Source organism: Liolophura sinensis, chromosome 1, assembly GCF_032854445.1.
Source record: "Liolophura sinensis isolate JHLJ2023 chromosome 1, CUHK_Ljap_v2, whole genome shotgun sequence".
Lineage (NCBI taxonomy): Eukaryota > Metazoa > Mollusca > Polyplacophora > Chitonida > Chitonidae > Liolophura > Liolophura sinensis.
The window spans coordinates 14,994,607-15,006,404 of NC_088295.1; the positions used below are offsets into that span (position 1 = coordinate 14,994,607).

General features: G+C 37.7%; 2 protein-coding genes across 2 annotated transcripts; one reads left to right on the top strand and one right to left on the bottom strand.

Moving 5' to 3' along the window:
* Positions 1-23: 23 nt before the first annotated feature.
* Positions 24-5,365, top strand: LOC135461923 (ATP synthase mitochondrial F1 complex assembly factor 2-like). The gene is made up of 8 exons (XM_064739209.1): positions 24-145; positions 1,833-1,880; positions 2,198-2,343; positions 2,486-2,583; positions 3,151-3,231; positions 3,823-3,935; positions 4,257-4,372; positions 5,195-5,365. The coding sequence occupies exons 1-8, from the start codon at positions 37-39 to the stop codon at positions 5,348-5,350; spliced, it is 867 nt and encodes a 288-aa protein (XP_064595279.1). The 5' UTR covers positions 24-36; the 3' UTR covers positions 5,351-5,365.
* An 826-nt stretch (positions 5,366-6,191) lies between these two features.
* On the bottom strand, positions 6,192-11,745 carry LOC135461922 (dynein regulatory complex subunit 3-like). The gene is made up of 11 exons (XM_064739208.1): positions 11,660-11,745; positions 11,020-11,229; positions 10,732-10,848; positions 10,224-10,390; positions 9,877-10,023; positions 9,604-9,723; positions 8,871-8,983; positions 8,192-8,366; positions 7,808-7,939; positions 6,893-7,087; positions 6,192-6,443 (listed from the first exon to the last, which is right to left on the bottom strand). The coding sequence occupies exons 2-11, from the start codon at positions 11,177-11,179 to the stop codon at positions 6,192-6,194; spliced, it is 1,578 nt and encodes a 525-aa protein (XP_064595278.1). The 5' UTR covers positions 11,180-11,229; positions 11,660-11,745.
* Positions 11,746-11,798: the final 53 nt, after the last annotated feature.

Here is an 11,798-nt window from a genome sequence, read left to right on the forward strand (position 1 = left end):
AATCATGACAACTGTAACAATCACGAGAGAAAGAAGATGGCAGCGCCCTTGGTTAAGGTGTGCCGGCAAGCTTCCGCTGTGTACCTGTCAAATTGTCTGCACAACCGAAGTTTTTGTGTATCTGCCAAACGATTTTCAGTCAGAGGTAGATAATGTGAGTGGACTGAAACTGTCCAGATGTATTTGATACAGCACAAATGTTGGAATAAAGCATCTACACATAGCCTAGGCCAATTGTACCTGATGCAGGCTTTCTTCACTAATGGTCACGCTGTGCCTAGCTCTGAGATTGGTTGGCAATGTTCCCAGCTTATAGCTTCCACATTAATCATGAACAGACGGAAAAATATTTGTTGTAAAACCTTTTAACATACGGATTCAAGTAGGAATCTAGGTCTTCATTTCCCACTGCTTCAGTCGCCTAATGCAAGGAAATAGGATTGGTTGGCCTGGTGTTGGTATAATGTAAGTCGGTGGGGGTGTTAAGTCTGCTGTCCGGCCCCAATACCACAGCTGGTAGAGTGTCAGCTTCGGGGGCGTTAGGTCCAGGATCAATCCTGGGCCGGGTCATGCCTAAGACCCTAAAAAAGATAGAACTTGTATCTTCCTCGCTAGACGTTCAGCTTTAAGGCGATAGTGCAATGACTGGTTGACCCAGATCAGTATAATGGCTCCGGCGGGGCAGCTTACTTGCCTTCGGTTAGTCTTCGCAGTGAGGCAGCACTAAATGAAATTCGTCCTACAACAAGGAGGCTCAATACATGCACTCTAAGGATTCCTTCGTCGTCATATGACTGAAAATTTTTTAGGTATGATGTTAAACCCCAAGCACTCACTCACTCGTTAAGTCTGGCGTGACACTTCGGTGGCAGGACTTTGGTGGCAGGGACATGCCTTGCTACAAGAGTCATGATATGTGAACATGCACTTAATTACTTCTCATTGCTATTTGACGTTAAACCCTAAGCATACATACATACATTCAGTCCCCGCCTCACCTCTCGATATACACACACATGCACTTATAAATTTTCTGAATTGAAGCAAATGAAGCATACAAGTACATTTTAGTCTCAGCGAGAATTAATATATATAATGCCTTAAATGGTAATTATTAAAATCTAGCCATTATATGTGAATTAATAAATACACATACATGTTTTACAGAAATGCGTGCACCCTTAATATTTTATTGCATTTTCATTAGCTTCTTTAATTGTGTCAAAAAAAATTATATTCTGGATGGTTTCTCAAGATTAATTGCTTTTTTTTTTGGAAGATATTTTGAGGGTGTGGGAAATGTCTGGCTAGGTAAATATGTTAGGATATATATTTCTTTTGGTAGTACTGTATACTGTGCATACATGTATATGGCATAAAATATCAATCAACAAAGCTATCCTGGCAAACTAGGGGCCTCCGTGGCTCAGTTGGTTAGTGCACTAGCACAGCGTAATGACCCAGGAGTCTCTCATCAATTGGTCGCTGTGAGATCAAGTCCAGCTCATGCTGGTTTCCTCTCTGGCCGTACGTGGGAAGGTCTGCCATGGATGGTTGTGTGTTTCCCCCAGGGTCTGCCCGGTTTCCACCCATCATAATGCTGGCCGCCATCATATAAGTAAAATATTCTTGAGTACGGCATAAAACACCAATCAAATAAATAAATCCTGGCAAACTAGACAACAGTTGAAGCTGGAGTTGATGCAATATCATTGGTCAAGAGTTCATTGGATGAGGTGATTATCAACTTATAACTGAATGAGCCAGAGCCAATTTTTTATGTTTTAAAATACAAAACATATAAATGAAAGGTATCTCTTGTTTTCTTGTAGAACTGAAGAAATTTTACAAACTTGCAACTATATCTCAAGCTAATGGTGGTAAGTTTGATAACAGAGATTTACATTTACATGTATGTAGTATAGATGCAGTGTACTTTTCTGCAAATGCAATCAATTCAAGGTAGACCTTCTGTGACTTGAAACATATTGTCAGCGTATAACATAAACCCATAGGCCAATGTACATTTAATTGGCTAGCAGAATTAAATGTCAAGACAGGTAATGGTGCCAGTACATTTGATAGACTGTATATTGAAGTGCATGTAGACTTTGCAGTGTCAATAGGTCACATGACCTTATGGAAGTTTGTCCAGAGCAGTAAAAGTTGATTAATTTCCATGTCCTCTTACTTGAAGGTTTATACGAGATTAACTTGGACAAGAGAAAATTAAAGACCCCAGCAGGCACATTATTCCAAGTCCCAAGTGAAGCTTTAGCCTTGGCAGTAGCTACAGAATGGAACATGCAAGAAAGTATCATAAAAAGGCATACAATGTATCTGGTAAGCACCATTCTTTGACTCAACACATGTCCTTTACTGCTATAAAATTCTTATCCAGTTCCATTCATTTATACTTCTTTTCAGTGCCATTTCATCTGAGTATACATTACAGTGTTAGATATTGACCGTTTTATTTTTGCAGACAGCGTTATGTAACACAGCCATAGACAACCCATCTCGAAGAAGCCAGGAAGATACTGTCGGTGGTATAATCCATTTCTTAGAAACAGACACAGTGTGGTGAGTATTTTTACAGCTTTGTGCAGCTCTACCACAGTAATACACGACATCCGGAATTCCTGACATACAGTGGTTTAATTGTTATGTGTGGTGTGATATGTTCATCTGCTAGCGGTGAAATCATGCATGTGACCTGGTCATTATTTTCCACATATATATATATATATATATATATATATATATATCAAGCTGTTTATATCTACACAACTACGTTATTATTCAAATGGTACTTGTTGCTGCCTTGCTTGGTGCCCAGCACTGAGAGATTAGAGCAAGGAAACAGGATTGGTTGGCTTGGTGTCAGTATAATGTGACTGGGTGAGGTTTCATGTCTCGTGTCTTTAGCATGATACTTCAGTGGTGGCAGGACTTTGGCGACATGGACTCGGCCTGCCACAAGAAGATACAGTATATGTACATACAACTAAGGATTCTTTATCGTCTTACGACTGATCAGTTAAGTATGACATAAAACCCCAAGCATAAATACATACATAGAAGTTGAGATAGCACATTTTCCAGTAAACTGTTGACATCAGGACTGATTTGTGTTTTCTTTCTCCATAGCTATCGTGTTGAACTGCCAGTGGAGCTGGCAAATCTACAGAGCAGACTGTGGGATCCACTCATTAATTGGTTTGCTCATAGGTACAAGTTAAGTGTATCTCAATAACTCAGTTGTGTGCGATTTAATCAGAGATAATTTATTTTTCATCTAATTGGTGTTTAATGCCATTCTCATACAGCAGATAAAGCAGCTGGGCAGAGGAAACCTATACAAACCTCTGCCCTTGACAGTCCTTCTCACAGAAAGCCACAACTGAAGTAGCCGGAGTTGGATTCATTAATCATCAGTGGTAACACTGGCATTATATCTCAGGAAACCATTTAAAGTAGACATCATTATTGTCATTAATGGCAGTTTTAATTCTTGATCCAAAATGCCTAGTTTTACATCATTGAAGAGCAGGCCCTGAGATCACAAAGCGATTTTAGACTTACTTCAAAATTTCAAATCCTTTTAAAATTTTTATTTCTGATGTAACAAGGACAAAATATTGCTTGACAAGGTAAATTCTGTGTAAGTTATTGCACAGCAAATTTCAGCTAAAATAACAGAAAGAAACATACCAAATTTAATGATTAAAATTTTGACTTAAGTCAAAGATCGCTTCGTGATTCTGGGGCGAGATTCTACATTGATCTAATGTGGCAGTTATTTGCCTGTTTATCTCCCAGACATGACGTCCACATCACAACAACAACTGGCTTTTCACCTCCACAAGTGTCAGCAGAGACCGTGGCAGCACTGAGGAAATATCTCTTGTCATTTGGAGACTGGGCAGTGCATGGTTTGTACACAAAGACATAACATCTTTTTTTTTTTTCTCAAGCTCCATGTTTGTACCAGTTGTCTGGGGCTCATTTGTACTGTAATGTTTGATGATCAAGGTTTTTGCTTAAAAATCATTCTCTCAATTTTTATCTCATTGTTCACAGATTCTGTATTTCCATATGTTGTACCTGTGTAGCTTTGATCAAAAAAGAAACTGATGTATGACATCATTAAGTAATGGAAAAAACATAAAATGTCTAGAAGAGTGTGAAAAAATTCTGGAATGTGAAATTGTTCTAACAGACCACTGAATAATGTTCACCTTGAATGTTTGCAGGTTTCCAGTCAGGTGTAGAAACATTGAAATCTCTGATCATCATGTTGGCACTGGTTGACAAGGAGATATCAGTAGAGAATGCTGTCAAATTGGCACGTCTGGAGCAGGAATTTCAGGTACAGCTTTCATTGGAATGTACATTTATTGTATTCATCTAATTTCATAGTCGTCACTCATTTTGCCCGTGATATAACACAATCATATTTGATCTCCAACTTATGTCATCCACTAGTTCCTTTATCTGGACAAAATGTGTTGAAACATTAGCTGTTCCTCTTCTTATGCCACCAGCAACAAGGGCCATGAATCATATCATAGGGTCATTGGGCTTAATTGCCAAACTACGCCAGTCTGTGCCCAAATACCCGGTAAAGTCCAAAAATCATCAGAACTCTGCCTAATCAGATAGCCAGAGCAAGGTGTGAAAAAGTTAAAGAAATGACTCATTTAGCTAATTGTGCGATTTTCAGTACGTCTTAAAGTAGCAGTGGTAATGTACAGCAATAAAATTCGCACTACTGCTAGTTCAGTGTCAATCATAAAATTGACATTATAATGAGGGAGACTGGAGTAGTACACTTATACATGTTTCTATATAGTCGTCTTACTTAGATGTTGGAAAGTGCTTATAATTTGATAGTGTTAAATGATGATCATTTTAAAAGGCAGTCAGTCATTCCATAAGAGGATATTTATACATATTGTGCAAGGTCATCAGGCTCTGGGATCACAAAGCGATCCTCGACTGAAGTCAAAATTTCAAATCACTTCTTATGCAACAAGATCAAACTTTTGCTTCACTGGACTTGCTGTAATAAGTATTCATCATGCTACAGCCATTTACCTCCTCCTAAAGAAAGTACACCAACACACAGACAAGTTGTATTTGGTTACTGTAATACACATTGTCTGCACTGCCTCCTGCTTTCTTTTTGTAGATTGACCAGTGGGGTAATGTAGAGTGGGCCCATGACCTGGACAGGGAGGAAATGAAGGCCCGTCTCTCAGCAGCGGCTTTGTTTGTCCATTGGTGCAGTGAAGGCAACTCATCCTTACAGAAACTGAAAGACTCCTCCAAATCAGTAGCATCCTAGAACTGAATTTTACTTATGAGATTTTGATTATCACCGGTTTATCACCTGAGGGAAATCTTCCTTCACTATATCAACCAATGACAGCACGGTTGGTCATCACAGTGTAAAGCAGATGTTTAAGTAGGAAGCTAGTCTTAGGTTCCTAGCAAGTGACTAAGAACTGAAAACTATGTTCAGTCCACTTCATGAGGATTATAGGATTGTTTTTCATCCCAAATCAAGGAGATTCTCAATTTGATTGTTATGTTTAAATTCACACAAGAACATGCATGTCAATAATTATTTGGAGGTGTTTGTAAACTTGTACTATCAGTGAGTGAATGAAGGTGTTACACAAGGTGAAAATGGCTTCATTGTTATTTAATAAATTATGTTTCACAGATATTTGCCTTCATCAGACGTGATCAAAATATGTGAGACTTACCTTGAATTTCTATGAAACACAAAACGCCCTCTTTGAGTTTCACAACTTGGACAAAAGCATAATTGTGATGGTCGGCTTTTAATTTACCAGATTAGGACATAGTGCAGCCATGTACATACAGAGAGAGATTTTGAAACATGATATGTTCAAGCATTCACATATCAAAGTTTTAAACTATCACAGATTGCTTGGTCTTACCTGGTTATATACAAAATTCAACGGATACACAATGACATCACATTTACACTGTGTTCTATGATGATAATTTAAAATACAAAATGACATAAAAGTTCAGAGCCCGCTGACCTAAAAACAATCAGATCCATTGTTATACACAGATAAGTCATGGACTGATGGACACTATTCACTTCTGGCATATTCCTGAATAATCCCAACTTTTCAGCTGTAAACAAAATGTCAGTAGTTTCCAGATTGTAACATTTCAAGGTTGTCCATTTCATCTCTCATTTGGTCTATTAAATGGTTGATTTCTGAGACCCTCATTCTGTTTCTAGTCACTTCTTCCTCTTGGTGGATGGAAGCGATCATCTGTTTAAGCCAGTTGTTGATGCGTGTCACAATGTCATCCTCTTTGTTGTCTATCTTCAGCAGATGAACATCATGAGATGAAGAGACAGCATTAATGACTGTGTCTTTGTCAACAAACAGCTGCAAACACATAGAAAACATGATAATGAGCTGTCAGTTGTTAAGAGTGAGACTCTGTGGTTTGCCCAGAAACCTGGTTTCTGCTGTAACAGAGTTCTTATCAGAGACTTCTCTCACACCTCAGATCTCTCTGTGAATACTTCATAATTCAATGTAGATATAATTTATCTCAGAGATTGTTTCAAACATTTTCAAAGGTCTTTTACAATAGCTTTATACCAAAATCATTCTGGAATTCTCTGATATTTATGGAGCCATTAATATACAATGTAAAATATAGAAAGCTTCATAAAATGATAAGATTTGCAGTTAAGAGGTGCTTTGATATTTCTGTACTTATAATAAATGAGACAATTTGTACAAGCTCAAGCTCACTAGTCCAAGATATTCTCACATTTCTGAATCCATCATGTTTACAACAAGAAGTTGTACACTTTGGTTAACCTTACCATTCTGAGATCCTCTGATATTTCGGGATCCAGTTCATTCTTGATGACCTTTTCCAGGGTAACAATGGCTATCTCCATCATTTTCTCATGGTGAAGGTTTTCCAAGTCACGAATCTGAGACAGGTATGCCTGAACACTTTCTATAAATGTTGCCACCATGTCTTGCATGTTTCTTTCGAAATCCTTGATGACTTCCTGAAACAGATTATTGAGTTGGACACTGAATATATTTAGAAGCTTTTTGAGATAGAACTCTTTTGTTGCTAAAGGTCTAAAAGTCCTACTGTGCGATGTGAATAGTCAAAAAACGTTACACAACTTTTGTTGACATTAATTTAGTGATCACCTACCCCACCCTGTCCCGGAGGCACAAATGACACTCCTTTCCATCAGGAGCTCACTAAAGTACAGCTTCTCAATTTTTTTCCATCATTCGTCTACTCCAAATAACTTCTTGTGAAGCAATAAAGGAATTCGATCTTGAAACTCCCCATATTTTTGGCAGTTGAGGACTTGTCCAATTTTTAAAATTTCTTAATATTGAACACATTCTATAATGAAGTTTTGCTAAATATTGTAGCTGAAATTTGTTTAAGGTTACAGTACTTGTGTAACAGTTCATGCAGACGGAACTCGAGATTCAAATTGACCACAGATTATTAGACGACACAGTCCACATGCCAGGAAATTGGAGTGTCTGGATCAACATCTTGTAGATTTGGCTAATTATCTATGAAAATGGTTGTAATATTTATGGGCAAACAATTTTCGTACAAGTTTAAACCTTTTTTGAAAATCCTGACCACAAATCTTCGGAAGTTGTTTTAAGTCATATGTAAATTATTGATGCTAAGAATCTTTATTAACAGGACAGCAACTAGATGTTTGGTACAACAAATAAAAAATAAATCAAACCTCTAGCTGGTCAACAAGCTGAAGTTCCAGCCCCATTAATTTATCCCAAAGATCTGACACCTCCTTGTTATAGTCTGCTATCCTAGCCTCCAATAACTTCTGATCGCCGATCTGACCAACTTCCTGGAATACCTGTGGGCAGGAACATTGAACTAATGACATTACAACTGATAAGAATTTGACTAACATGCATGCAGGTATGCTGGGATTGCTGATGACGGCTTAACCTGAGGGGTTTCAACTGACATCATCTGTAATGCAGATCAAGGACATGCTTTAATACTGTGCCTGATCAGAGTCATGATTTTCAGGAAATAATATTTAAATATTTAACACCTGTAAAGATGCTCAAGATGCATAGAAGTAGCAAACACAGTGACTCACCTTTTTCTTGTAGACCATAAAGTCTTTGATAGAGTCCATTGCTGTCTGCTTGTTTTCGTTCTTAGCCTCGTGTACACATTCCCAGAATTGGTTTACCTCATCCTCCCTCCTCGTGCTCTCTTGAAGACCAAACTCAAACAGCTGCATGCATATGGCACCCAGCTTCTCCTTATAATTAACCCCTGTTAAGGCTCAAAACCATGCACACAGAATAAGTAGATGTCAATTCTGTAACTAGAAACTTTGTATTTATAGTTAAGATAAGTCGAATGATTTTTAACACATGACAAATACTTATCTCTTATCAACTTTTCAGACTTGGTTTAGGCGACACTAATTTCATTTTGTGACTTACAGGTGAGCCAACACCAAAAAATAAAAAAACGCAACAAAATTGTCTGATCTTGATATTAGGATTTTCCCGTTTTTTAGGGCTTTCCAATCATGTAAATATGTCTTCAGCAGGACAAATTGCCAAGATACGTTTTCCACAAATTAAATGACTTTCAAGTTTTATGTCTGTTCCTTCCTTTGACATTGAAAATAGATTTATTCTGCCCTTAAAACAACAATTAAAATGATGTGGCCTCAACTAGAAAACAGCAATTTAGTTAGTTGTGCAAAAATCTAACATTTGTCCATGAATGTCAACTGTTAATAAGTAATGTCCAAAGGATATCTGACGAGCAGTGAGTCAACGTCAGGCATGCCATTCAACTTTTGTCCTTCTGCATCCTCTGTGTACATACTTTCAAACAGAGCTGGGGAATCCAAAAGTTCCACATAAGCTTTCTGAAACAACAGGTGAACACAATCATATCACGTGAGGCTCGTGTACAATCATTGAAAAATGTTCAGATATTTGCTCATGTGTACAATCATTTGAAAATGTTCAGGTACTTACATTAAAGAAACAAGGAATAAAATAAAGACAACCCATTTTGGCCAATCACATACATTATCAAAGTTTGCTAAATAGCTCTCTTTAAAGGTGTACTGCAGTAATTCCAAAGTATTCAAGAAGTACTAAGTGTAACGAAGACCCTGTAGTTTGAGGTCTAAGCCACGCCGAGTTACTGAAAAATATGGGTGTCAATAACAGATGTATAATAAGCAAAAGGGTACAGTACATGTACTTTAATACATCACTTTAATGATTCTTGCACTGCAAATCCCAGAGTGAGAATTCAATCACATATCCTGCATATTATGGCGGGAGGAAGCCAGGCTCAGGAAACCCATGACCATCCACAGACTGCTGCAAGACCTTCCCAAGTACGAATGGACAGGAAGCAAGCATGACCTGGACTTGAACTCACAGCGGCCCACATTGGTGAGAGGTTCCCATATCATTGTGCTGCGTCAGCACGTTAACAACTCAGCCACACAAACCCAGCCAGATAAAAACTCACCTTGTGGATTTCAAATTCCTTTTGTTTTCTTTCCGTCTCTTCAATCTTCATGGAGGCTTTCTTTTCATCATCCAGAATTTCTTCTATGGAAATCTGATACTTCTCGACTGCAGCAGCTTTCTAAAAACAAAAATCAAATAAAATACAAAACAAAATTCACCATGGTATGTTTCAACATTACTATTAAAGATTTTTTCTGATACTTGGTAAAAATTATGTACGAGCTAGTGAAAATAACCAGTTCGAATTATAATTATAATGTTTATAACACACCGACTGTTCATCAACAAGCCTATAATCCAGGAATTCAAGAGAGGACAGATGAGCCACAACAAAAGCCTTGTAATTGTCTTTTTCACAAAATGGGTTTCCTCCAAGGTTCAGAGTCTTAAGTCCATGGAAGCGTCGGAGGTAAATCAGCTGAAAACGAGAGAGAAAATGGTTATGTTAATGAGCAGGAAAAAAAAAAGAATAGAAGAAAAAAAAATTATGACTGCATTCCACCAGCAAAAACATAATTGAGATCCTTGGAAGTTTTTACCACAGAATCAAACAATTTAACAATTTCAGATCAGGCTTAAATGTGGCTGTTTAATGAGAGGGAAAAACTGTACCCTTACATTGTCTAACTCATGAAGATTGTTGTTGCCTATAGAAAACACATGTAACTTGGACAGATTATCCATGTTTTCTATTCTGGAAATTCTGTTGTTGTAGAGAGTCAAATCCTCAAGCTGTGTCAGTTTGTCAAGGCCTTCAATCACCTCTATGTTGTTAAAAGATAAATCTGTAAAACAAAATCAGGCAAAATAAATCCAACACTTCCAAACCAGTTGAAAATTCTCAAAGCATTTTGATAGAAACAAAAAATGGGAAAGTATTCATCTTTATCAGTCTATTATAAATGTGGTCCTCCAGCTGGCAGTAGAGCTCAGATCTTAAATACAAAACACTATGCATTCAGTACCAAGTCGATGATTCAGAAACTGGTTTTTACCACCCAAGTACATCACAGAAGACCACCAGAGCTAGAAATAATACCCAGCAGCTTTATATCTTTAACTTAAAAATGGGCATTCGTTTGAGACAAAACAGCTATTATTACTGATTTTCCACATTACAACTTACCTAACCAGACAAGGTTGACCAGTACATGCAAACCTTCTATCTTTTCAATGATGTTGTTATCTAGTTGAAGCTTAACAAGACTTGTGAAACTCCACAGGTTGTCAATTTTCAGAATATCTATGAAAAAAAAATTATAAAACCACATAACACACATTATAAGGGCTGTCATGTCTTTGAACTTCTTGGAAAACTGTTATTTACATATTAAGAGGGCTGTATCTTACGGCAGTCATAGGTCTACCTAAGATCGGCACTGATAAATGGCAAATACAGCATTTTGTTGCTTACTTTTGAAGTCAAGTCGCAAAGATTCCACATCACCAAAATCTATGCCTTCCTGTTTTGCAATCCGGCCTGCCTCATCTGCTGGCCCTTGCTCTTCTACTGCTGTCTGGAGCATATCCTCATCAATGACAGAGGGCTCCACTGTATCATACAGACGGCTCATCTTGGCCCACTATTTTGTTTGAAGAAACTAAACTTGGCACCACAACAGATCTGCAAAAAAATATGTAAATAGGAGTGAGGACACTTATTAGTGATACGGAGATCAAGTGTATATGAGAAATTTCAAAAGATAAAGAATAATAGAGCAACTGCAAGCAGCTTGGGCCTAGATACTATTATATTCTTTAGGCCTATAGTTTGATATGAGAAGGTTGGGAACATGTAAAGACATCATCATCATCTCCCTAGAACTGCCATAGCCAATGTTTAATCCCAGGCACCTTTTCAGTGTATATTCAGCGAACGAGATTAATTTCCGCTGTGAAGATTGACTGGTCTGTAATGATGTTGTTGTTGTTGGGTTTGTAATGCGTATCCCAAAAAGCATTGATAACACAAAATAAATCACGTCCCATCTGCTACAAACATATTTTACACATTCAAGGTTACTTGCTGACAAATGTCTTCTCCATACTCTTACCACGTTGGCCTGTTTCACATAAATTCGTGTTATTTTCGCGACTGAATTCGCGCTTTCCGCGTCCGGTCGCTATGGTGATTTCGTTTCCGGTTTTCAGCATCATAAGATTTTCTGCGGAAAATTATCTAAAATATTTCTT

Excerpts from the sequence above, each read along its gene's own strand:
- LOC135461923 (XM_064739209.1), top strand. The coding sequence starts at position 37 with ATGGCAGCGCCCTTGGTTAAGGTGTGCCGGCAAGCTTCCGCTGTGTAC. Across the intron at positions 1,881-2,197 it reads TATATCTCAAGCTAATGGTG|GTTTATACGAGATTAACTTG; the intron begins GTAAGTTTGATA and ends TCTTACTTGAAG. Across the intron at positions 4,373-5,194 it reads GTCTGGAGCAGGAATTTCAG|ATTGACCAGTGGGGTAATGT; the intron begins GTACAGCTTTCA and ends TTCTTTTTGTAG.
- LOC135461922 (XM_064739208.1), bottom strand. The coding sequence starts at position 11,179 with ATGAGCCGTCTGTATGATACAGTGGAGCCCTCTGTCATTGATGAGGAT. Across the intron at positions 8,984-9,603 it reads AGGAATTTGAAATCCACAAG|AAAGCTTATGTGGAACTTTT; the intron begins GTGAGTTTTTAT and ends CTGTTGTTTCAG. Across the intron at positions 7,940-8,191 it reads TTATGGTCTACAAGAAAAAG|GTATTCCAGGAAGTTGGTCA; the intron begins GTGAGTCACTGT and ends TCCTGCCCACAG.